This window comes from Anser brachyrhynchus, assembly GCF_964034855.1.
Source record: "Anser brachyrhynchus genome assembly, chromosome: 14".
In the NCBI taxonomy this organism is placed as follows: domain Eukaryota; kingdom Metazoa; phylum Chordata; class Aves; order Anseriformes; family Anatidae; genus Anser; species Anser brachyrhynchus.
In genome coordinates, this window is record NC_137709.1 from 1,920,867 (window position 1) to 1,948,227 (window position 27,361).

At 44.0% G+C, this 27,361-nt stretch overlaps 1 protein-coding gene across 2 annotated transcripts; it reads right to left on the reverse strand.

Annotated features, from left to right (window-relative positions):
- LOC308177743 (organic cation/carnitine transporter 2-like) lies at positions 1-26,830 on the reverse strand. Of its 2 annotated transcripts, XR_013939383.1 has the most exons (11): positions 25,638-26,830; positions 16,854-16,957; positions 15,472-15,626; positions 14,084-14,255; positions 12,995-13,121; positions 8,284-8,384; positions 6,342-6,556; positions 4,950-5,132; positions 4,066-4,201; positions 3,178-3,373; positions 1-1,401 (listed from the first exon to the last, which is right to left on the reverse strand). XR_013939383.1 is itself a non-coding variant. In XM_080555443.1 (10 exons), the coding sequence occupies exons 1-10, from the start codon at positions 26,442-26,444 to the stop codon at positions 1,320-1,322; spliced, it is 2,082 nt and encodes a 693-aa protein (XP_080411569.1). In that variant the 5' UTR covers positions 26,445-26,824; the 3' UTR covers positions 1-1,319. The 2 variants fall into 2 exon arrangements, 1 of the variants encoding a protein (XP_080411569.1); XM_080555443.1 differs by lacking the exon at positions 3,178-3,373 and having other exon boundaries at positions 25,638-26,824.
- Between the last annotated feature and the right edge of the window lie 531 nt (positions 26,831-27,361).

Consider the following 27,361-nt stretch of genomic DNA (forward strand, 5'->3'; position numbering starts at 1 on the left):
CAGGTTCAGGTTCTGTTTATTCAGTCGTTATAAGACAGGACAAAACACAAACAAGTGCCACAAGATAAATGCTTTCACCATACACATCTGTCACAGTATAAAGTAATGCAAGTTCAGGATGGCACAAACGAGACTCCGTGTACGTGTATATTGTACGTATTTAAAGAAACACAGGTAGTGCCAAGGGTGCTTCTACGACCCAAGGAATAATTTCTTGGCAGATTTTCAACATGATTTTTTTTTTCTTTAAGAAATTCACATACGCAATTAACACAAGTTAAGTGAAGTAACAGACCTCACAAAAATCAAACCGTTGGCACTTGAGAATCAAGAACCAGTGGTCTTAAACATATTGTAAATGTTGTTCCTGGTAAATTTTACCATGAGGTCAATGGAGTGGCGTGGATTATTGATAGTATGTGTATGTGCATGTACGTGGAAAGGACAGAACAAGGACAGGAGAATCACTTCCATCATCCAAAATTGCACAGAACATTTAAAAAACAAACAATTTGGACAGAAAATTTCCAACACTCATCAAAAAGGAAGAACTCCAAACTAACAACACCCTCTACACACACAGATGAAACCTTTTGCATCATTTAAAATAAATACAGCCTCGAATCAGGCCACATTCCAGTGTCAGATGTAAACAACTTCATCAGACATATGTAGTTAAAAACCGGCATTGGATTCCAGTGGATTTTGTGAGCAAAGCTTCAATGCTACAAGTATTTTGTGCAAGACTATCCTTTCACTATGCTGAGTTAAAACATTTCAAGTTAGAATTCCTTCTCAAAAATCTTTCTTTGCATCTTTCTGAATCTGTTAACAAATTCAGCACATGTAAAGTCACTTAAGATCACAAAGAGGCACGTTTTCATAACCTTTACTATAATAAATAAGTTTTCTGTCCAGAGACAGAAGTCAAGGAATCAAAACCAATTAGCAGCTTTTTCTAGCTATTTTAAATCCTTGATGGGCATCAGCTCTGGAGAAGGCTCACTGATGAATCCAGGTGCTCTGGTAGCCCTTGAACTCATTTTCAAGTATTGTTCAGCTGAACTACACACTTACTTACAAAGGGTTGACCGGATATTATTGTTCCATGGTACTAATGCATTAATGCGGCTGAAAATCTCATTGAAGGCTACACAGTATTTATGGCCATATAAAATGAGAATGTATGGAACACAGTGCTTAAATGTATAAATAAGGTTAAAATTGCAGGAGGAAGTGTTGCCACTAGCCTGTTCTAGAAGGAATATTAGAAGAAAAGTCCATTTAACTTTCAATCCACCAGGAAGCAGAGAGTTTCATTAAAAAGCTGTGCTCTTAAAAATCTCTGGATTTTCTTCTTCATCCTTTGAATTCCTTGTAGATGCAGGCCTGTATTCTAATCTGGAAAAAAATAAATTAATGAGAGAACAGAAAAAAAGTCTCTGATATCCTGAAACATACTTGACATTACCGACTCCTGATTTTAATATTCCGTTGACTTAGTTGGACAGGTCCCTTTCTAACAAAGGGTGTGTGCTTATGTATCATCTTTGACTAGAGCCGTGGCAGGAGGCCAAACTCCCAATGCTTTTTTTAGGTTAGCTGAACCAAATTGGAAGAATTCAGCCCTTCGCCAGTACTTAAATGACTTTAAGAACCTAGAAAAGTAAATTATTTTGTAACAGTTTGATATTGCAGAATTACTGAAAACATACAGACTAAAAATAAAGCTCATTTAACTAAAAAAAGGCAAATCTATAAAGCAAAGCATTCCTCTTGTACTTTTATTCCGCCCTCATAGCAGAATAAAAGATTTGGAGCTTAACGGGGTACATTTTACAATACACACTTGGGAAGAGGGACTAGGCTTGTAGTCAAGCTTTTGCATCTTCAACAGAACTATTAACTAAATTACCAAAGCCAACTGGGTACCTGACAAAACCTAGGCAAGTCCTTCTCTCTTCTCAGAACCACAGGCTGGTGGAGGCTGGAGGAAGCTCTGGGTCCTTCTGGTCCAACCGCAGCTCAAGCAGGGGCACCTGGTGCTGCTCGCCCAGGAGCATGCATCCAGGCAGCTTCTGAGTATCTCCAGGAACGGAGACTCTTTGGGCAACCTGTGGCAATGGTTTGCCACCCACACAGCACAGGTGTTTCCTGGTGTTCCTGTGTTCCAGTTTAGGACAAGAGGCACTGGGCGTATCACTGGGCACCACTGGAAACAGCCCGGCTCCATCCTCTTTCACCCTCCCTTCAGGTATTTATATACCTTGGTAAAACTTCCCTGAGCCTTCTCTTCTCCAGGCTGAACAGTCCCAGCTCTCTCAGCCTTTCCTCACAGGAGTGATGCTTCAGTCCATCTTGGTGGCCCTTCACTGCACTCTCTCCAGTCTGTCTCTCTTTTGTACAGGGGAGCCCCAGACTGGGCACAGAACTCCACGTGGGGCCTACAGAGAGGAAGGATCATCTAATTGCATCTTTGTATGGTTGGACGGTGTCTCTAGATTCCGCCCAGATTACTTGTCCCGGTTTCCACCGTCTGTATACATGTTTTTTGTATTTGTTTTGCCAGGAGCTTTTTGTTCATACATGCAGACTCTTGGCATTTTTACCTGTCTACCCTTGCATTGGGATGGACCAGTCTTGAGCTTGGAGGGGGTGATTCTTGAATATTAACCATCTTCCTTATGCTTCTCTCCAGGGCTTTATCCTCTGAGACTCTTCCAAGTAGATCCCTGAAGAGGCCCTGCTCTCCTGAAGCCCAGGGTTGCAATCTTGCTTTTTGCCCTGCTCCCTCCTCTCAGGATCCTGAGCTTTACCACTTCATGGCCATTGTATCCATGGCTGCCTTCGACCTTTGACTTTCACATCTCCAACAAGTACTTCCTTGTTTGTGAGTACAAGGTCTAACAGATCACCCTTCATTTTTCACTCTACCACTTGGGTCAGAGAGCTGTCATCAATGTCCTCCAGGAGCTTCCTAGATCGCTGACACCCTGCTGTGTCGGTCCTCCAGCAGATGTTGGCACGGCTGATGTCCCTCACGATAAGCAGGGTCTGTGAACATGAGGCTACTTCCAGCTGTCTGTAGAGAATCTCATCCACTTATTCCTTCTTGTTGGGTGGCCTACAGCAGACGCCCGATCCGTCACCCATACTGCTCTGCTCTGTAACGCTTACCCTTAATCTTTATGGCTCATCCATCCTGAGGCAGAGCTCCGTTCCTTCCAGCTGCTCTCACACAGAGGGTGACTCGACCTCCATGTCGTCCCAGTCTGTCCTTCCTAAAGAGCCTGCATCCCTCCACTGCAACACTCCAGTCATGGGAGCCGTCTCACCATGTCTCCGTGACTCCAACAAGACTGTGGCCCTGCAACTGCACACACAACTCTAACTCTTCATGTTTATTCCCCATGCTGTGTGCACTAGTGTACAGGTACCTCAGAGAGGCAGACCAGCAAGCTGTCTTTTTTTTTCTCCCCCCCCTCCCTTCCCCATAACAATACCCTGTAGGCATTTCCTTGCTTACATGCAAATGCTGGGGGTTATCCCATTTAAAAGCCTTCTTTTGTTGATTTTCCATTCCCTTCCCTTCATATAATGTCAACTCTGTCCACAAGTCCCTCACAAGGCTGCTGGTAACTGTCTCTCCCATGCTGCTCCTAGTTTAAAGCCCTCTTATCAGGCCAGCCATCCTGCTGGCAAAGACACCTTTGCTCCTCTTAGTGTGGTGGATCCCATCTCTCCCCAGAACAGTATTTTGTAGACAATTCTTTGCAACTCTTCAGTCATTGTTATAACTCTTAGAATTCTTTTAAATGCACAGCCAACTTTTAACCAGCAGCTTCTGTGGCATACAGGTACCCTGGTCCTCAATTACTTGTGCTGTGACTCCATTAGTCTCTATAGAACTAGTCTTTCCTACTGCTAGTATGCTTTTTATACAGCAAACCAAGTAGCTTAGCAAGGCTCTATACAAGGGAACGTATGCATAGGCATGCACATAAATTTATAGATAAAACAGATGTATTAAAATCAGAAGGATTAAAATCAGAAGGCAACACTTACCCTTTCACCAACAGCATTTGCTCAATTGTGTCAGGAAGAGGCATACCGTAACTTTCTGGCAGAAACAGAGTAAGGATTCCTGATAGCACGGTCAGGCTCCCCATCAGGATGTAAGGCAGGAACCTATCATAGGCACCTAGCAGAACGCAAGAAAAGCAAGCATCAGTTCTAAGTCACTGATACCATTTGTACCTAGGTACAGCTTTCAGTAAACAAAACAAAAAGCTCTTGGCCTAGCACTCAAAGCATATGTTGTTTTAAACATGCTTGAGGAATTCAAAGACTGCGAAACAGTAGTTATGAGAGCTGTCCCAACAGAATCAATAAGATTGTGAGCATCTCTTCAACAGGCATAAAACACAGATTTCTCTATGTTATGACTGTGTGTTGTTCAGATACGTCCTGAGATCCCATTTTTTAGTTGCAGTTTCACAAGCCACACGGATCTGGAAACCAAGAGAAGTCAGAAAATCCCAGTGACCCACAGAGGTGGGAGGCTGAACTGAGTCAAAAGCACATCTAAAACTAGCACGTGGTTGCCAGCTTAAGAAGAACCCAGGAGATACAAATAAGACTTGGTAGTTGGCGTCCCATTACAATGACGTGGAGAACAAGGGTCCTGGACCTACGGTTTGGTCACAAGCACTGGAGTGCTGGGCTGCTGGACAGACTTCTTTGACACACGTGGTGGTGCCTGTGAAGCTGGGGCTGTTCAAGAGTCAGTGCAAGTGAGCAAAACTGATTTGGTTTCAGTTTCTTTTTTAAACCCTGCTACTAGATCTTCCATTGAGATGCAATTCTGTCGTACGCCTTGCATGCAGCACTAGAACAATGATTTCCACCATCACCATCTCCCCAGCACAACCGCAGACTAGTTAACTTACCAAGGTAAACGAAGTAAGGTGAGAGGATGCTGCCAAGTCTGGAGGCCATGGAACTTGCTCCAACTCCCATGTTTCTCACCACCGTTGGGTAAAGCTCAGCCGTGTAAACATAAACCATTGAAAAGGCAGATGTGATCCCAAATTTCCCCAACATCACGAGGAGAATAGATATGGCACGAAACTCTGAAATCAAAATGCAGTAAGAGCTTCTATAAAACTCTGACAATTTATGATATCTATTAATTCTACTGTGTTTGCATAACTTCTGTCTAATTCCATTATCCAGTGTCATTTTTTTCCTGTACATGTCTACAAGCAACTTTTTTTTTTTTTTTAAAAGCTAGGACAAACATGTTGATTTTCCTCTTGAGCATGGGGCTTTCTGCCAGGTTAAAAATAAGTACAACAGAACAAGAGCTGAAACGGTTCTTTCAGATTTCAGAGGCCAGATTGTTGCTATTGCAAACAATGCCATGTATTCCTTTTTAATACAATGAGCAAAGTTAATAATTTGAAACAAGTTATTTTTATTTTGCTGCTCTGGTTTCTCATTAACATTCCCAGCTACCAGTCAGTAATTTAATTCTACAATGCTGGGTTAATTTAATTCTACAATGCTAGGACAGTTAGATTTGAAGATCAAAATAGATCTTATCAGTGTCCAATTAACTGAAAAGGATTAGGAAAAAAAAGAATGCAATTCATGTATTGCCTGTATAAAATAAGCAAGGCAGTTCTTGTTCAATTTTTGTTTATTCTTTGATTTGTAAACAAGTGCTAAGCAACAAGCCCTCTCCCCAATTATATTTAACATCATTACCAGAAAGAGTCCAGAACCCTCAGTCTAACTGGCCTGAAGATGTACATTGTTTAATATCCAATAAATGTTATTTTGCCCTCCTTGCAGTTGCCAGACATTATTTTACCTATCAACTCTAATTTAGTAAAAGCATCTTTGCTTATCAAAAATGCTTCCACAATGACTGTCTTGAACAATGACTGTTCAAACGAGCCCTAAAGAAAGAGTGATTGACAGTTGTTTAGGAAGCAAGTTCTGTAGCCTCCTGTTAACCTCCAGTTAGTCTAGCCCCGGTTTTACACTTGGACTTTACCAGAACACCTTGCCAGGGATGTATGGTAAGGCAAAACTGGACTATGGTGCTGATCTGAACAGATCACAAAGCAGAAGACCCACCTATAAAAATGTATCTGAATTGCTATGTTGTGTCAGCTCCCAGTGCAGCAGCACTGAGAACCAAGCAAGAAGGGCATAGATAGGAACTGAATGTCTATATTTAGTCCCCTCGGGATGCTTTCCCTCCACATCTGCCCAATGCATGGCACTGGACTTCACCTAGCATACATGTTTGAGATCAACCAATGGTTCCATACGTGAAGGCACCAGCTGAATGAAGAGAAGAACGCAGCCTCCCAAGAACAACGCAGCAGCCATTGAATACCGTCGGGGGAGATTTCGAAGCAGCAGCCAGGAAATAATGTAGGCTGGAACTTCAATCACCGCTGAGAGGAAGCAGTTTAAATAGACGTCTCCATGCAAGTTGGGTGTGTCAAGAGAAAGTCCAAAATAACCAACAGAGATTATCATCCTGAAAGAAGCAGAAGAACATGATCAGACAGATTGGTCTTCCTCCTGAGGTTGCCGTGAACCTCTTCCCATCTGCCAATTGTAGAAATCATGCTGGTGGAGAGGGGGTGAGGTTCACGTATGCCTCCTTATTTCAGGTCACCCCTGAGAGATAAGTGATGTTAATTCGTGATCTAACAATATTATTTAGTTCTTATTACGGGTGGTTGTAGCTTTACCATGACAGTCTGAACTACTGAATTCTACAGCTTCTGAGGCCTCGAGTAGCTTCTCATTATGTTTAGAAGGAGACAGGAAGCTCTGGGAGGAGAGAATTGTTTCTGGATCATTACCCTCCCTGCTTTGTGTATTAAGTCAGAGAGGAGGAGTATGGCATCCTGGCAGACCTAAACAATCAGGGATTTTCTCTGCCATGCCCCACACTGGCTGGACAGCACCCAAGTCGTGTTCGCATGGCTCTGTGCCTGGGTTGGTCAGGATAACAGGACAGAGCTTGGCGGCTGGGCACGCAGCCATCTTAACTGTGTCTCTGCCAAGCTGCAGCTGGCTTCCCTGTGACCAGGGAGACGCACAACTGTCCTTACTGACAAGATCTCCGGTGCCGTGGGAGATGCTGGGAAGGTGGTTATGCTTCAACAACAAGCAACAAGGTAAACGAGGTCATTGGATCAGGATGAGTCCAGGTGCGGGTTAGGCACAGAACACTCAGCACTGCCTTTCCTTCAGCATTCATGTGATAGCAGAACACAGAGAAACCTGACTGCACAGCACGAAGTGGATCACTGACCAAAGATTAGGTCTTTTTCCTCCTCACCTCGCAATGGAAGAACATTCACGGTCCAGTTACTTAAAATAAGTTGCCTAGTGTACCTGAGGGTAAACCCCTCGTTGCTGTGTACAATATGCCAGCTAAACCTATTCTCTTCGAAAGTAGTTATTACATGGTATTTTTCATGATTCTGCACAACACTGGGCTGCTAAGAGTTATTTTTATATCAAATAAACTGCCTATGCTTGCTGGAACTCACTTCCAGTAGCAGTTTAACTTAGCTTATCACACTGGCAAACCTTGACAGAGTTATAACTTTTCTAGCAAACTTTTAGGGGGTATTTACATGTTCCAGGGTGATGAGAAGTTAAACTTTCTCCTCCCTGATGCAAAACCAGCAAAGGGATTAATTTAAAATCTCTCTAATTCCTCGAAACTAACAAAACCCTCAGCCATTTGCTGTTATCTATTATCCTCTTTTATCAAACTTCTTTTATGAGATCTTACAATTCTTAAATCTGAATATACCACGCGTATACCGTGCATTATAAAACACTGTTGTGAGGCAGCATAGGATGCTTTATATTTAATGAAATTAATTAAAAATACGTTAGGTAACTGACATTCAAGGTAAAAAGAGTTTTAAAATGGCCCAAACCAACTAAATAGTTTTCTACAAGATTTGCAAGAGCACGTAGGCTATGTATTTGACTTGGACAATATCTGACTCTTTTGTGCAATCATAAAACTTCGTTCAGTACCTGGTAAAACAGCCCTTCCTCATGTGAAACGAAGAACCTATGTAACCAGAGTTTTGTTGCTTCAGCCAGCAGGTCATTGTTTCTTGAGCTAACGAGTTTTGCCCATTCCTCCTCAGAACACCTCAGTGTTCAAAGAGCAGTTTCTTACTGTTTTGCTGCCTTTGTGCTTACGTACTCCCAGACCACATTCTTACTTACCACAGAATCACTGACATAATTGTGATAGTCAGAATATTTCGGGTTTTCATTAGATCCAAAATAGTGTATGTCTGTTGTTTCTGGGAATCCACATCCTGCAGCTGGAAACAAACAAACGAAAGCATGGAACGTTAACATCACGCAAGCAGAATTATTGTGAGAACAGGTCCACTGCCTGACTTATACACCACTATTTGAGAGCATGTGGGTCCATTTCAGTAAGCTGCAGAGCTGAAACAGGTGCCTCACTTCTAACCAAATGGGTATATAGCCACAAGAGCCAAGTATCTGTGAAAGCAGTTGCTCCTTCCTAATTTAAAATCATTTAAAATATAGGCTGAAATGAGTCATCATTTTCTCTGCCTGAGGCTCCATAAAGCAGCTGCTTATTGTTACTTTAATACTTGAATTATAAAGCAACAACATTTATAATTTATATGCCACTGCTGGCATCACTCTTGCATCCAGTTTTGAGCTCAACGCCTTCAGCATGATGCAAGTCAACTGCACCCAGACAAGAGGAGAGAAACAAGGATGAGACATTTGAAAAACATGATCAAGTCTGAAAGAACAGAGCTTATTTAGCCTAAGGGCCAGAAGACTGAGGGAGTCTTAAAAGAGCAAGAATGGTTTTCAAAGACCAGCAAAAAAGTGATAAACTGTCTACCCCTACCACAGAGGAGGCAAGAAATAAGATTAAACTGCAGCAGGATAAATTTAGTAAATGACTCCTCATGCTGGACCTAACAGTAATGTATTTAAATTGAGACAAACTGCTGAGGAGCTGAAGAGTCCCATCATTATTTATCCTGGTTTTGAAATCTCCTTGTAAGAATACAAGCAAAAAGACAACGCATCACTTCTCCCTTCCCCATGAAATTTTTCAGCTCTTCAAGATAAAACCATTTCCATGTAAACAGTGCAAAGACATTCTTCCATGAAGCACGCTAACAAGTTTTGTGCTTGATACAATTACACAAGAGGAAAGATTTTTTTTTTAATTTAGAACTTTAATTTAGACGTCTAAACAATGAGTAACAAGGGAGAGATATTTTAAAATATGTAAAAGGTGATATGAGAGCACAACTTGCATTGATTAAAACAACAAATTCTGATAAAGCAACACTATACGGCTGAAGAACAACTGTTTTTTCTACATGTGATAATTTATCATCACAAAAGATGGTATATTTTCAGGGTTTGTCAAAGTACTTGCTTTATTTTATTTTATTTTTTTAAATGGTCTCACAGCAAGAATGTGAGCAAGACTTTGGTCTGACAATCTTCTAGATTCTTATGTTAGGTGATTTTATATCTATCTGAATCTGCAAGTCTACTAACTATTAGAAACCCATCCAAGAAAGAAACAAGCATCCACCTTAGCAGCTCAAAATTATAAAATGAAAAAAAAAAAACTATCGCTGAAATATTTTTAATTCTGACACTTGCTGAAATGCAAGCTGTCAAGACAGCTCACAACATTTAAGCAACAACTTCTCTCTTCACAACTAGAAGAATCACTCTTACCTGATAGACCGCTACTACGTGCGAGCACAAAAAATTATATACAAAGATTACTTCCTGCTGTGATTTTCCAAGACTCGAGAAAGTCAAATTACACTTAAAAATGTTTAAAGACTGAATGTCTTTGGTTAGCACCGCATACTCCATAGTGTGTGCAAATGATTACAGATAAAAGGAAGTAAGATTGTAGCCTCAAAATAGTGCACTCGCTACTTCAAGCTTTTCTCAACTCTCTCTCTGCCTGGTCTAATTTAACACCCAGTACTCTGTACTAGTTCAGCTTGCAACATTTTTTCCCCTAAATCATCAGGCCTTCCAGTAGAAGAGCTGGATACATTCCAGGACACGACACACAATGAGGAGACAAAAGCAACCACTAGTTCAACTTAATTCCTCATCAGCATCTCCTCCATATTCAGGTAGGTGATCTTTTGGCAAGTTAATTGCTGGAGACTGATTTGGAGCCCTTAAGGTCTTGTCCCTCGACACAAAATATAAATTATTTCCTCCGTATCTTGTAAACCATCTTGTATCTGAGCTAATGCCAACAAGAAGTTTATGCAACTTCTGCATCAGGTCAAAATTATTTCCGAGCGCTATTCTGCTCTGAAGATCTGGAGGATAAAACAGTAGCCTGCTGCTCGTGCACTCCAAACGTCAGTGTATTTGCCTTTGGAAATCTTCGTTTTTTTATTCTATTAAAAGCACGAAGTTCTATTAAAGGCTTAACGTTTGACCGTTTCCCTTCTTCCTGAGCACAAGGCTCCCACCGCACAGGCTGCGGGCAGCTTTACAGCTCGGCCCTTTCTCATCCACCACATGACCCTCCTGAAGTGCTCTCCAGTTTTGCCACTCTTGGTTGCCAAGAAACCAACAAACAGGAAACAAAAAAAAGGGAGGAAAAAACAAACAAACCACAAAACAAAACCAGGAACACTGCAAAATTTAAACAGTCGATGAGAAACAGGGCCCAGCCTTTTAGCAGCTGTGTAAGCAGACAATACAATCCCCTAACGCAACAGCACAAGAAGCTACGGCAAGGGCAGGGAGAGCAAAGTGATGGGCTGTAAGTAAAACTATCACCCAAACATTTTCATTCCCCTCGTATTGTATAATGCAACCAACCGGGCTCTATTTATGCTCTGCAGACTGTTTGGAGATAGTCCCCTCCTGGACCCTAACTGTTTTGAAACCTCGGAGCCCGAACGCTGCGGGTGCTGCACCGGATTGAGGAACGCTTCAGACAGGATCCCCGGGCGCTGCTCCATCCAGACTGCTCATTCCAACTGTATGGGGCCTCACGGCGAGCCCAGATTTCTGAGAATCGTGCTGCAATGTAAACATGTTTCCTAAAAACTGAGGGGAAGATGCCAGCCTTCTGCTCTACAGCTCTTCAGCAAGCAAATGAGAGAACAGGGTAAACAGGCCACTGAGGAAGAACGGCTTTGCACAGATCTTGTCACAGCATTACTTTCACTTTAAAAAAAAAATGGACAGAAGTTCTGCAGTTAAACAATTAATCTAGCTCATTTGCCTTTTAAACAGCACTTGAACAGCATTTCTGAAAGTTGATGTGCTTTGGTTTAATCTCTTTGGCCATAAATAAGCACTGCGTAAATATGCAGTGCAGCCCTCCCTGCTGCGGCAGCCAGCAGCTCCCCCTTGTCCAGTGTTCCCCAGGATCACCATTTCCTGGTCTTGCCCCTGCCTTCTGCTGCTCCTTCATCCAGCCCCATTCAGAGATAGGGAACAGATTAATTTTTCTTCCTACGAATGGGAGATGGAGGCATTCCAGACGCAGTGACCTTAAGCCAGTGTTGGAGTCAGAGCTCGTTTTCTGTTCTCTTGCCACAGTGCTGGCAGGGGGTAAGTTTTTATCCCTACAGCATGAGAAAGAATGTGGGCGGGAGGAAAAAAAAAAAAAAAGGGTGTTCTAATGAAAGTCCAGTGAAAGAGCCATCATCAGACGTCCACGCTTTCCTGGCATTCTCAGTCTGTTCCAGGGAGACCAGGATGGCTCTCCTACTATCTACAAATCAGTCTAGATAAACAGGTTTGCCTGTACCTCAGCCACCTTCCAGCCAAATTAAGCTTTTTCAATCTCAATAGCAACACGTTTGAGTTTAATGGCTAACCATTTTGCTCAGCCTGGTTGAGAGGCCGTGTAAATCAAGTGAATATACAAAGGTAGTGACAATCAAATTTCCTATCAACAGCTACACGATGTCTAGTGTCAATAAGAACACAATTGAGCAACCATGCCCAGACAGACTCTAGAGATCTACACATTCCCCTGGATTATGCAAACGATTTGTCTGTCTGATGTGTGAATGAACGTGGAGCTGATTACACAGCTTAAGGTCACCAACTGCTCAGACAAAGGGGAGATACCTAGAGGAAACAAGAACACCTTTGCAGAAATGGAGTAGTTAGCAGTATATCTTTTCTTCCTCATCCACTCTAAAGAGGTTCAACTTTTGATCTCCTCAATATGGAGTGAAAATTGAACTAGAAGAACAGTAATCCAGTACCACTGGCCAGGATCAGTTTTATATTAGACTCTAAGCAAGCATAAAATCTGTTCAGAGCATAACTACTATCTACAGCCAATCACTAGGAAACAGATATTTCTGTCCAAAGTGGTCTGTGTCTAGAGGAAAACAAAGGCTAAGAGACTAGGAGATTAAGTGTTCTCTGTTGGGTCCCAAGACATACTCCTCAACATGGCCAGGTCCCAGAGGCTTGAAAGATCAGAATCAAGTCATTTGTCAGCTGCGTGGGCTAAGAAAGCCCACCAAACTCCGAGTCACTGGGATAAACTAGACTCCCTGCTAATTTGCTGACTTCATATGGGATATAGTCAGATAACAAAACAATAGGTAAATCAAATGCATTACCTCCCCTCAAAACTATGGCTTAAATCGAAAAGACAGCTGTTAACTGGATCAAAAAAATGTTTGCATTAGAATGTTGCATGGGATTGGGACAGCAAGGGCTTTGCAAATCTTAAAGAAGCACGGAAAGGGTATTATGCTTTAAGGCGTTTCAAGAAAAGGATGAACTTCTACCCATTTGAGAAATACATAATACACTGCAGGCATAACTCAATTCATGCGTTTGGAAATTAACTGCTTTCCGTAATCATTAATAGGTCTAGCAAACAACTTGACTGCTAAATGAATCTTACCTCACTAGGATCAAGTATTACATCTGGGGGTGTAATACCATTAATTTTTGCAGCCTTTCGGAGTATGTCTTCTGCCTCTTGAAATCGTCCCTGAGAGATTAGCCACCGTGGAGATTCTGGAATGACCCTGTAAGAAATGTTCATAATAATGTGTCAGCATTTCCACAGAATGCACTGCTGCAGAGATCAACACATATTGTTCCAGGCACAAAGAGCTCAAAACTTTCCATACCTTGCAGAACTTAGAGCAAAGACAATAGAAATCAGATTTACAAGAGCAGACTAGCAGGCTGAACAAGAACAGATTAAAATGAGTTCATGGACTTTAAAAAATACTAAGGAGCTGAAGCATGATTCAGAAAAGAAAGGAAGAGCAACTAAAACCTTCCAAGTATGGGGAAAATGGTTTAATTAAAGAAATTCAGAAATGCGAACACATAAGCAGCATTCTGTACATTAAGAGGTATATGCTTAGTGACTAACGCCTATAAAATCAGTTCTTGACTTGCCTGTTTGTGACACTGTTTACAGAAAGTGGAATCTGCATGAGTCATTCAGCTTCGTAAGAGAAGCGAGATGGAATCAGACACTGTGTAAGTGAAGAAACACCACCACCATGTGGACTACTTAAACCTTACATGTCACATCACAAAGGTAGTATTTCACCAACTGTGGATGAAAATACTGAAGTCTCACAGGTTTTACAGCTCGTCATATCTGTATCACCATACCATTGCCCAGCTTCCCAAAATAACTGTTTTTCTTGCTGCTCTTAGCCCAGGCCTACTCCTAAAGTTCACTGATTTTGGCTGATGCAGGAGGACGAGTTTTTGCCCTTTTTTCCCCTCCCTCCTTTCAATATGGAATCACTTCATTTTCTAGAAGCCTACAGAAATTTTTTTCAGGCATGAGTCAGAGATCAATGCTGCAGACTTGTGGCTAATAGACTGGGTACAGTAAAAGGCTACAGCCGCTTTTCACCTGCCCACTCCTGAATTTCATTGGTAAAGGCTGGCTGGCATCAGGATCTTAAAAATCTGCTGGCAAAGCCTTCTACAGACTAATGCCTTGTAGCTTCTTTCTACTCACCACCAGAGTGGGATGCAGAGCAGCCCAGGTAAAGTAAGCGCCAGCAGCAGCATCCGCCAGTCTCTGATGAAGTAAGCAAACAGTGGCAGCAACATGTAGCCAAACGCGTAAAATATGCAAACACCTAGCGTGCAGAATAGCACACGGATTGATTTGCCAAGAATTTCTGTGCCTGTTCAAAACAAAAGAATGAAGATTAGTGTTTTAACTTAATAGCAACCAGATATCTTACAAAAATACCTTAATAACTGGCTTTGAAATATACTACACTGGGTAGTTACAGCATACACAACTTTGCCTTCCAATATTTGAGGCACTCCAGATCTGTTTCATGTCATGATCCTGCATAAACCCAAGTAGTTACAAGTACAAAAGGAAGAGAATCAGGCTATAACTGTATTTCTTTATGTAGAAAGAAATACAGAAGTGTTAGCTACATGTTCTTAGAATCGCCCATTTTACTTGAGGAGCTAAAACCACCAGATATACTACAAAACAATTTTCTACATTTTTCCTAAATTAGGTTCTGACCTGTATTACCTTCTGAAATTCTCTTTTCTCTTGCAGCTGAAAAACTGAAATCTTTAGGAGTACATGTACGGTACGTAAAAAGGGCCAGGCTACTGGCAGTAGAACTAAATGCACTAACAGAGGGTCAATGCTTTCCTTTAAGAACACCTTGGGACCTGCAAATCAAGAGACTTCTAAAGAGATCATCTTTGCCATTTCTGCAGAAATCAAAGAAGATTACATGAACTGCAGCAGAGTGCACGCGTTGATGTTAGCTAAACACTGTTTTCACAGCTGTGCTGGCCTTTTCTAGCCCAAAAGGAATTTCTTGCCAACATCTGGTACTCTGGACAGTGATTAGTATTACTTCCAGTGACTTCATTTTATTTTTTTTGAAATCTCAGATTCATAAGGTAATTCACATTCCCATCTGATCAAATATGACCTTAGTTAAACTGAAAGCAAATGAAGTAAGAATCATTATGCCTTTTAATTTTTACCACAGGATGTTTTAGGGAAACAGCGCTTTCTTTTACAAATTTGTACATCAAATACACATTTAGGTCCCATAAAGGACAACACAAATCCCTGAAAAATGACATCTTACACATCTCTCCAACTAGAAGACAGATTTTGTTTCAAACAACCAATTTCTGGTTTTTGCCTTTTTAGTAAGGTAAGCCACAGAATTAATTTAGATTGCACTTCTATCAACTGGAAACTTCCAAAGAGAGCATGAGTTATCCGTGCGTGGTGAGAACACAATCTTAATAACAGTGTTGCCTGGCAAACCAAGCCAACACTAAGCCAGTATAAAAAGGAGCAGGGAAGTGCGTAGGACTAAAGACTGCATACTGTGCCCAGCAGGGCTTTCATACCGAGAACAAACGCTGCCACGTAGTTAGATATCTGTCCCATGCCGACCAGCAAAAAGAGCACTGAAAACATCTCCCAGCTGGTAGAGAAGACCTGTATGAAGCTGAAGCCAGTCTGCATTGCCATAGTTGCAAACAGCACATTCTTCCTGCCAAACCTTCCATGGATTTAAAGGAAAACAAAAAACAAAAACATCATTATACAACAGCATGAAATACACCTTCAGAAAGAGAAAGATACTATTACTCATTTGTATATCTGGGGAGATATAACATAAGTTTGGGAAATATAACACATGCATAACTATCCTAAATACATTAAGAAATCCACTGGCCAAGAAAAAAATAATATTCCTATGGCCACAAGAGAAGTCATCTTGAGGTATGTGCTGGAACGCTATTCCTTCCTTTGGGACAGGATGAGTAGGAAGACAAATCACCAGGAGCAAAATTATTTAAAATGCAAGAGCAGTAATAGATGCTCCTCCTCTGAGCAGCACAGATCAGCATGTTACAAAAAGAAAAAAGAAAATGTCTGAAAGAGGTAAAACTCAGGTTTGTTAGATGCTACTGTCAGTAAGTGGTAAAAAAAAAGCAACCTAATGTAAGGGATCTTAGCAGTTCTCTTGATGGACTGAGGCACTATGTACGAGGGAAAAGAAAACGGAATGGATGCTACCAAACAGGGAGCATGGGGATTACGTTTCCAACAAACAGAAACTCTACAAGTAAATTGACAAATCAGAGGACCACGTATTGTTCCCTGGGAATCAGTGCAACTGATGTACTGCACAGCAGATCTCAGGGTCATAACCAGGAAAAAAAAAAAAAACACACAAAAAACCCACCATCTGCACCACAGAAATTTACGGCAGCTCCCATTCTTTAAAGTTTGCTGGAGCACAGCCGAGCAGCAGTCGTGCTTTCCAGCTTCCACATACACAGCTCGCTGGACTCAGACGTTGCGTCTGAAGAAGTGAAGCTCTAAGTGTTGATAAACAGAATTTTAAATTTGACCTCAGAATGAGGAAAACAAGCCTCAGAAATCTCCCTGAACACAGTCCAAAGTAATTAGAAGAGAACATTATGGATTTTTCCGTATGAAACTTTTCTCCTGCATCTGTTTTCTGGCATAAAAACAGTTTGCTGCAGAAGTGATGTCTCTGAAAAAATAATCAGGTAAAGGTAACACCCGCTAACAATCCTTGTAATGTTCTGGTCTAAGGTAAGACATTTACTCCACACACCGAGTGCACTCGGATGGGACAGTCACAGAATTAAGACGTGTTAGTAGTTGCAGAGAGACACTCAGAGCAAACTTCACATACAAGAACTGCTTGCAAAACAGTATCAAGGAGCCAGCGATTTTGGTGTATATACTTTACTTGTCTGAGAGTTGTCCCGATATGAAAGATCCGAGCAGGACACCCACAAAAAACAAGGAGGTACTCAGGGGTCCCTTCCAGTCGTTGTCACACACGAGATTCCACTGCAAGGAGAGAGAACATGAAAGGCTTCCAGTGAACAGGAATCCCCCCCTCTCCTTCCACGTACGGCTAAGCCCAGATGAAAACGCGCCCTTTGAAAAGAAAGCCTCCACAAAAGAAACGAGCAGCCAACCTACGGAACAGATCTAGCTCTATAAAAACGTGAGTTTTGGGCATGATCACTCATGCACATATATGCGACTAACAGTTTCCTCGTGCACTCGACTCAGCTTGCCTTCAAAGGCCCTGCAGCCCCTCGAGCAGCTTTTTGAGAACAGACTCGGAGCTTTAGTTTCCTGCTTACGGTAAAGCCTTCTGTTAAAAATTTATGTTTCTAATTTACGAGGAATTGAACTATACAAACTGAAGCATAGGAAAAAATGCCTCCTCCTTTATTATATTTTAATACGGTTTCAAGAGAGACTGGAGATTCACTGCTCGCTGGGGACCTAATTGCAGATTGCGGCTCGTTAGGCAGCACAGGTCTGCAGCAGACACCTGCAAAATCCACCATGGTCGGGTTCTTCGGGAAAGCGTCAACTGCAATCTTTAGAACACAAATTGAAATATACACCAAGCAAACTGAGATTTCCAAAATGAAAACAAATCTTGGTGAAAAGAGGAAGAAATAAAGATACCTATTAAATGAAGCCTGCAATAGCTTGCAATCGCTTCCCACTTGTCTGATGTTTCTGAAACAGCATTCGTGTTATTTTTGTATCACTGTCAACAGCTATTACTGAAAGAGTCTATAATTTTGTTTGGGTTATTGGGGAAAAAAAAGTGTGTAAATATTAAAAGAAAGGACGAAAACAGCAGGGCTCCCTCCTCGCCCCTTACCTCACTGCTGTGCTACGGCCGGAGCAGCTCAGCGGGAGGCTGAGCGCAGGCATGGGATCTGGAGGCACCCAGCACTCCTGATGTGCGGCCAAGCCCTGCCAGCCTCTGTTATTCAAACACCTCCCCCAGGGGCCCTCTTTCAGCGTTTTAGCGATGGAAATTTTTAGTTTCCAATTCGCACTAAAGACGAAAATATTTACAGGTCAGTTTGCAGGTCAAGACGAAAATATTTACGCTGAGCACAAAACTAACCCCCCTCAGCCCCAGCTTACAAACAATCCAGTACCGGGCGTATCACTCGTGGGGTTTTTTGTTTCTTTGTTTTTAAAATCTGTACTGGAGCAGCGCTCAAAGCTTTGATCTGCCCTGTAGGAAACCCAGGCCGCCGGGCTCCCAGACCAGCAAGCTGTCTGCAAAGGGCCTGCCACACACCAGACACCGCCAGCGCCTGAGTTTGCTTGCCAGCCATATGTTGAATGCCCACAGGAAACAGCTTTTTCCTTCCCTCTTTTGGAGGGATATCTTTCATGCCTCCTTGTCTCCTTACCATTAAGCCTCTGACTGCAGGAATCTCACAAATCCTCAGTTCTTCATAGCTCACCAGACCATAGGGTACGTTTTAGGGCTGGGTGATCACTGCAAATCACTGAATGGACAAGGCAGTCTGTCCCTTCGAGATCCCCAGGGCAAAACCCAACCGAACCACCCCTTGTAATTCAAAACTAGATGCTATTCCATGAAACAACAGAAAGTTTTCCTAGAGAATTATCCTCCTTCATAAAGACTTACTCTCACCTGTGTTTGTGCAACTTAAGCTGCCAACCATTAGACCGTCTTAATTATAATCTGTAGAGATGAAGTCTTATTTGTTTAAGGTCACGGGAGCAAACACAACGCACCTTTTCCCAATTTGTAACTGTATTCAAGGCATTTCTTAACCTCTCCTTTGATAGATCTGACCGTGGTTTTCTTTGTCTTCTATCAGACCTCATAGTCCTCAACCTCACTCTTGCACTTATTCCCAAAGCCCTTCCAGTTTCACAATGCCTTCTGAAGCACAGGCTCTAGCACTCAAAACAGAGGTCCAAGAAGCCCTACCACCATCATCAGCTAGGCATCATTACTGAATTTCCTTTCAGCATCACGATTTTCTAATATGCCACCAAATTTACACCATCCTTGTAAGGGATTTCACTTACTGGGACCGAAGGGAGCAGCATGAAGCCATGATGGGGGCAGCCCAGGCTGGCTGCTACAAGAAGGTTCCTCACCAACGAAGTGGTCGGGCACTGGGACAGGCTCCCAGGGCAGTGGTCACGGCACCGACGTGCTGGAGTTCCAGAGCATTTGGGCAAAGCTCTCAGACACACGATCTGATTTTGGGGTGGTCCTGTGCGGAGCCAGGAGGTGGACTTGATGACCTGTGTGGGCCCCTTCCAACTCAGATGTTCTGTGATTCTGTAGTTACCAATGTCATGTAGACTAAAACCCATAATTAACGTATTTATGATTAAATCTGTATTTATTCACCAAATGCTTCATTCCTTGTAGACTAAAGAAAGTTTGAGCGACTCTCTGATGACTGTTCGCAGAGCCTAATCCAGCCAAGAAGCTTTGGCAGAGCAAATCTAGGCCATTGGAAATATGCAGCAAGTGATCATTATCAAATTTATACAGAAGAGAGGTTCCCGTGGTTACTGTGTCTTCACATGACATTTATTAGGAAATCAAACACCGCTCCCAGCAGGCATCCTGCAGTAGCAGACTCGCCTACCCACAAAGAATCCCCTTTCCACCAGCCACAGCAACCAGACATCCTTTTCAGGAACAGAACTGAAGTCGAACTAGCCAAACAGTCAGCCCGGTGATTTATAGCGTATCATTACTAAATAAGTCATTATTTCCCCGCTGATCACTCCGTGCCTGTGAATTAGCCGTCTCCTTCCACCCGTCCTCCGCTCCGTACTTTGGCACCCAGGTTGCACAACACTTGGCTTTCCAGACACTGGCATGTTTGTGCCCGGTAACAAACATTTTCTTATGACCGCTGAGGCAGAGACATTGCTTGGAAAAGTTCATGGTTATAAAATGCCACGCTGCCCTGCCAGAAGCTTCTTGCGTCGGCAGGTGGAAACATACTGGTCCTTAGAACGCTGCTCTGATTACCAGCTTGTTTTTCTGCGTCTCTATTAACACAATTTTAGGAGCTGTTACGCCAAAGAGCACTTGAACCAGGCACCAAAGCAAACTTCAATATTAAGTTTCCAAGGGAAAACTACCTTGGTTGTGCAATACCGCTTATTTATAGCCATGAACTCCACGTGCACAACCACTGAAAGAGACGCTAAGGCCTGTTACCTCTCGCCCCTGCTGGTAAAGGTAGGCTGAAGAGCTTGGCTTTTCAACGCCTCACCAAACAGATGTGTTTGTCTGTGATGGTGGCACCGATCTCCCAGAGCCACTCTGCAAGCACGCCCTCCCCTGAGCTGCACATTGCCCAGGAAGTCACTGAAGCATCACTGCTAGGAGGCCAGCACCGCTCGGAGCAAGCATCCCGAGTAGTTACTGATTGAATCCTGCTGCTGGCAGAGCTGTGTGAGCACAGTACGCTGTGACCCAGTGCTCTAAAATCATGTGCTAGTTTCATTTCTCTGTCTTCGAGTGAGCCTGCTAGATAGCACGGCCTTTGTCCCAGTAAATAAGATAAGGTTAACCTCAGCAAGGTATTGTGGCTCCAAACAGAAGAAAACCCCATTTCAGCCCTGCTTCAAACAGCACCTACTGACACCGCAAAGCACCAAGCTCCTGAACACTGGTACCCAACGCTCGTGCCGTGACACAGAACTTTCTCACCGCCTTTTTTTTTTTTTTTTTTAAAATAACTTTGGAAGAGGTCATCCTCTGGTGCAGTTTAAGCCTATCTCCTTACCCAAGCAGCCTGCAGGTCCTTTGGCTGGGGTGTAACTTCTTCCTGAAATGTTTGTCAGGTCAGGGCCATCCTTCATCTGCAGCCTCACGCCCAGCAGCAGTAACTGCTTGCACGTTGCGATCTACAGCAATCACAATGAAATTCAGACTACTCCAAGATGAAATTTGATCTTTTTAAAGCTGAATATTGTTGTACAGTCTTCTGCAAAGTGAAAAATAAAGGTACCAAAGTAAAACTGCCAGGCAAGTTTAGGCAGATGCCACAAGTCCAGCTGATGATGTTGCCACATCCCAAGCAAAAAGCGTACTTCTAAATTCTCTAGGCACTGCAAAACCTCCAGGAGGCAGACTACTATTTTTATTTATTTTTTTCCTGCACGCAGGCTCTGCATCCATTGTGCTAGCAGAGTACCACGTGCCCTGAAAGGAGAGCTGGCCTTTGATGAATTACTAGCACTGAACCCCGCACTGGCTCTTACCCACACACTGATGCAGACCCCTTATCCCACATAACTTTCACTGCAATTTTCTTTTCCAACCTGGTCTAACAGGAACTAACAAAACTCTAACTGCTAATGACAAGGTGCCAATCATATTTAAGCATAAAATTTGCCCAGTATTGTAACGCACTAGAACATAGAAACTGCAAGCCTAATTATAGGGAAGCTCTACAAAGCATCGGAAGTTCTTGCGATGCAGCATCACAGCAAGCAAATGCATACTGCCACCAAATACATGCTGCTTCCAAACACATTTGGAAAGTTACACAAGTAATTGAGGTCAACAGTATAATTTGGGACCACAGTGGAAAAAAAAAGCATGTTTCTCGATGTAAAGAGAACTGTTCCACTGCAGGAGCACCTGTACTTTCCTGATACCAGTCCTAGAACCCTACACAAAGAAGGACTACAGCAAATACTAAAAACTTCGAAAGCCTTACACATACACCTGTTATATACGGAAAAGCCTTACAGGAAGAGGAATTTTCACAGCTACAGCGCATCGTGTCCTCTTAATCCTCTCTCTGCCTTTTAATTTAAAAAAAGAAAAGAAAAACAACACTTCTGTTGCTGAGAAGAGCATGCGTGATTGAAAAAAGAAGTGGGACAGTCTCGTGTGCTAATATTTGCTTTTTAAAAATCAACATGTTAGCAAGAATTCTTGAAGCTAATCCAACATAGCATGCTCTCTCCTACCAGTTGCTTCTCTCTGTAAATCAAGGCAGGTTCTTAAAAAAATAAAAATAGACAAATCCCAGTCTCACAACCGAGCACTTACAACCACTGATGCAGAATCTGGTCTTGTTTATACTCATATAAATATTCTCCACTTAGTTGAGAGCTATGGGCATTATTAAACACCCTTTCCTCTGAAAATGCATTTGTATATTCCAAATACTTAGAGGTTCTAGATATTCTATCACAGATTTTAATCTCTAAGCAGAAGTTTGCATCTACAAAATATTCCTTATGCTCAATTTCTCCCCTTGTAATTCTTTTTGAGTTTTATAGAGGTAAACTGAGAAACAAGCTGATTTTTAATCCAAAATTAAAGACAAAATAGGAACATTACCCCATAATTAATTCCCTATGGTACCTCTACATTAGCTTTGTTTCAATTTTAATTATATGAACTACAAGTCTATCATACTGTAAAAACACTAACCCTGTAAAAACATTCTAAGGCTAGAAATGTTTATGAGTGCAATTCTGAAGAGTCCTGCGTTACGTGCTTCTTAAATTATACCATGAAAACCTCAGCATTTTTAAAGTACATTTATCAGCCATTCATTTTCACTTCTGAGCTGAAAACTATACATTTTTCTTTCTTCCGATGACTATTAATACTAAGATTTTGCACCTACTAATCAGTTAGTCTCAGCTTTTTAGTTAGTGCTTAGCTCTGACACTCACAGCTGTGCCAGCTCACAGCTGTCAATAGTAACTTCAGCCAGAAGAATATTCAGATGTTACCCTACAGCAAAAAAAGAGTCCTTCTATTGCTTTTAACAGATGAAAAATAATGGAAGTCCTGATGTGACTTCTTGTCTCTGAGGCCACTGCACTAACACGATTGAAGCCGTCAGCCAGAGCCGAACCTGGACGACATGGGCTTGATTTATGCTTCAGCTGCTGGCTCCCCTATTAGAAAAGCTTGTGGAAATCAAAGTTTCTATCACAAGCCTGTGCTTCTATTTTGGGTAACACAGCCCTCCTTGTCTCCCAGCAAAAAGGGAACATCAGAACCTCGTCACACAGCTGTACTACAGGGCCCATTTGTGTCACTCCAGCTGTCACCACCGCAGCCTCCCCTTGTTTCCTGCAGGTCTGGAGCAGCTTCAGGGCACGGGTCTGACGGCCACCTCGGTGTAAAGGTAACGGAACACTCAGGGCCCTAAGATCTGCATGGGAACTTTCTCTATATGTTCTTACAGGACCCAGAGCTCCAGCAGTACACCAGGCCTCAGGGTGCTTTAGTAATACCCAGAGTAAGCATCCTTCCTTTGAAAAAAAAATGGAACGTGTTAAGACTGCAAGAGGCATAAAACATGCAACTCTGGAGTACAAAAGGATGCTTGCATTGACCTGATTTCAATTTGATAAACAATCATGCTTCTATAATTAAAAAAATGAAGATGTGTACACAAAACTCTGCATCTTTTTAAGTTTCAGTCTGTAGGAATCACTCCCATACTTCAGTATGTAAGAATACGCCCAAACTATAATGTTTTACTTGCTGTGTCATCTAACATAGCCTCATGATATCATTTCATTCTAGTCTACTAGTGCTCAAATTCACTGCTCGGTTCTGTTCCCAGTTATTCAATACAGACCCCAACCAGACACTAAGCTTTCATAGACATGACTGGAAGTTAGCCTTTTCCCTTAATTACCCCAGTTTATATATCTTTCAGTCCCGTATGTAAACTTTTATTGTGACTACATTCTTTTTTTTAATGGGACTTAGGGAGGAATAAGAATGACACAGATGGTCACTCTGACTAAAGAAAAACTTCTCATATCCCTCAAGCCACAGTATCTCAAGAAGTAAAAGATGAATAGGGATTTTGTTCCTGGTTGAATACTCCAGACTAGCTAATGGCATTCTGCTGTTAGTCTGCTTGAAAGAAAGAAAGTTCCCCCTCAACTGAAGAGGGGACTGAACGTGTTAAGTCTTCCTTCAAAAGCAGAAATGTAACTGAGGGCTTTCTCTAGAGTCACGAGAGATTTGTGCAAAAACCTTTTGTAAAAAAAATTCCCCCTTCCCCCTCCCACTGTCAGCTACAGAAATCTGGGACAAAGGTCCTCATGATTATTCAACAAGTTAGAGATATGCAACTAAAGGCAGGATTAGTGAATCATAAAAGCAGCAGCACCAAGCCAACAAATTAAACAAGTTTAACGCTGAAAACCTGCAAGTATGTGAAAGGCCACGGCTCTTGCAAAACTGGCTCAGAAACATTAATATTAAAGAGAAAAAATACTGCCTCGGTGCACGATGCCTGGGCAGCCAAACATCACCTCCCCCAGACGCAGAACATCTGCCAAACTGTACAGCCACCGGGCGAGAGCTGCTGCAGAGCCTCACCGAAATGTTAGCAGCTTCTGTTCCCTACAGATCGTGAAGCTGCTGGAGGGTACTCTTGAGAGTTCGGATGTTGTAACTCGCACCCAGTCAAAGCTCAGTGAAGAAGCTGGAGGGACACAAAGTGCTGGCAAAATACGCCTCAGCCAGGCCAACCCCTCTATTAGGGCACTCAGGACAAAGCCAGTATGTTCGCCTGTAAATTGCCTAACTCTAGAAAACGCCACCTGCCTTATGCTGTCTTAAGAGTGCCTCAGCTTTTCACAACCGTACATTTCACTAATGACCAGGATCTACAAATCCAGAGCAGTTTTCCTCTTCATGCAAAAAGCAATTCTTCAGTAATAGGCGAGGCGATGCCTTGTGCCAGCTGTCAAACGCCACCCGAGCCCCAAGGACCGTGCATGCTCAAGGGAAGTTTTCAACAATTCAAGTTTTGCCCTGTCCTTGCTTCCCCGTGCTAATGTGGTCTCTCTTCCCTGTGCTCCCTTCCTCACCCAGCTTCTCCTCCTGAGGCAGGCTTCTGCGCTCAGATCAGCTCGTGGTCATTAAGCACTCGAACATCCATCATCACCGTCCTTGCAAAGCAAGGAATATAGGCCTCTGAGCAGAAAACACAGCTACAGTTCTGTAAAACTTGTTCCCAGCTACAAAGAGGAAATTGGACCGTACAAACGGTTTACAAGCCTTCTGAAAAAAAAACTATCTACATTTTGAAATTCGAGTATTTCCTTCCATCCTAAGTCAGCCAGTGCCTGTGGGTCTCAGTACAGCTTTCCTCTGAAACAAGGACAATCAAAACAGCCTCGCCTAGCTCTGTGCCCTGCCTGGAGATGCGGCTGGCGGGACACACCTGGGCCGGTCAGGATCCGGCCCGTTCCCGGCAGGCGAGCGGGGACGCGAGGGCAGCGGGCAGGTGCGGCGCTGGCACACGGCAAAGTTCAGGTCCTCTCGGACACAGCATCAAAACAGCACCTTGCTGCGTCCCACTGTTGTGCCCTGCACAACTCAGGATGACTTGTACTGCCTTATTTTTTTTAAAAAGGAGGAAAAAAAAAAAAAAAGGTTGATGTCATGAGTTCGAAGAGACATCTTTGAACACCAAGCCCATTGTTGCTGGGTTGACCTGTCCTCCCCACGGTATACATGCTGATATCGGATGAAAATAACCAAGCAGTCGATGCACACACACTACACCGGTTAAGACGCGGCATCCGGAGGCTACTTGTGCAACTGGCAGCTGACAGAACAGACCAGCTTAGGCGTCCCACCGCGCCGGGAGCCCCCGGAGGAGCCGTCCCCTTGCCCCCGGCCCCCCCGGCGGCGCACCTCGGTGACGATGGTGGAGCGGTAGACGTCTCGGCTGTACTCCCAGCCGTCCAGGCACGGCTCCTGCTCCAGCTCCCCCAGCTCCACGTCGGAGCCGGGCCGCAGCCCCAGCGCCGAGAAGTTGGCGAGCGCGGCCAGGCGGTAGCGGCGGCAGCGGCTCGGCTCCTCCCGGCCGCCGCGCAGCTCCAGCGGGATGCTGGCGTTCAGCCACTCGCCGCTCAGGTTGGCGCCGCGGGGCACGGCGCACCGGTGCGCGGGGGTGCCGGCCAAGAAGACGATGGAGAGGCCGTTGAAGCCGTTGGGGACGATGCTGGCGCTGAGCAGGAAGAAGACGAGGCGCTGGAAGCGGCCCCACTCGCCCAGGAAGGCGGACACCTCCTCGTAGTCCCGCATGGCGCCGCCGAGCTGCGGCCGCCGCTGCCACCCGCGGCCCCGTCTGGCGCGGGCAGGAAGCGGCCGGCCCCGGCCCCCGCCGAACGCCGAGCCATGGGCCGGGCCTCGCCGCCGGGGGTGGGGTTTGCAGGCGGAGGGCCCGCAGGTGGGGCCGGGCCGGGTCGGGCCTCGGCGGCAGCGCCCGGCCTCCCTCAGCCCGGCCCAGCCCGGTGCGGCCCGGCGGAGGCCGGCCGGCAGCCCCCGGCACGCCGAGCGTGCGGCCGGCAGGGAGGCGCGGCGGGGGCTTGGCCGCTGAGGCGGAAGGGCGCGCGCCCGGCTCGTCGCCGCCGCCTCAGAGGCGTAGGGCCGCCCGTTCCAACCCACACGTGTATCAGAGAGTATGATAAAACACACATATAATACAAGAGCATCCATTAAATGCAAAATCCTCACTCCTGTTTTGGTTTCACACTGATGGGCAGCCAACACCGCCGCACGGCTCCCTCACTCCCCCTCCTCAAAGGGAGATGGGGAGAAAACACAACGGAAAAGGGTTCAAGGGTCGAGGTTGCTCAACCGATTACTGTTATGGGTAAAACAGACACAGGGCAGGGAGAGTAGTGTCATTTATTGCCTGTTGCTAACAGACGAGAGCAGTGAGAACTAAAGGCAAACTAAAAGCACCTTCCCCTGTCCATCTTCTTCTACCTCTTCCCTTCGAGCAGCCCAGGGGAACAGGGATGGTGGCTGTGGTCAGTCCGTAACACTTCCTGGCTCCTCACACAGAGGCCACCCTCTTGCACTGTGCTTGGCCTCTGGTCTGCGCCTGGCATCTGGGCCTGCATGTTTTGGGCAAGCCGAAATGTTGCCACGATCAAGGTCAGGTTCCTTGCGGGGAGCTGGAAAGGAGCTTTTACAGGTCTCCACGAGGAGCCTGGCCCAGGCCCATCTCGGTGGCACGTACCAAACAGAACCAGCCCCATGTTTCCTTGCTAAGGCCTTGCTTTGGGTCCTTCCCCACATGCGAGCCTTCACTGATTGTTTTGTTCTTTGTACAATCAAAGGAAAAAAAAAAAAGTTAATAAGTAATATCTATTCCCAGGCCAAAAAATCATAGCTCATTACCTATTGGCATTGTCAGGATGACAGGAAGATTCTGTCTGCTATAGAGTTCTGTTAGGAAGCCACACGATTCACACTTCTAACTGGCATTTTTTTTTGGTTGACATTTTCTCAGTTGGAGGTTGACACCTCCAATTGATAAAAGCCAAATGTATACCACATACAGCATTCTTGAGTGCGTGTATTGAAAAAGAGCTTTCTTTCCATTTTGGAATCACAGTCGTGAAAAA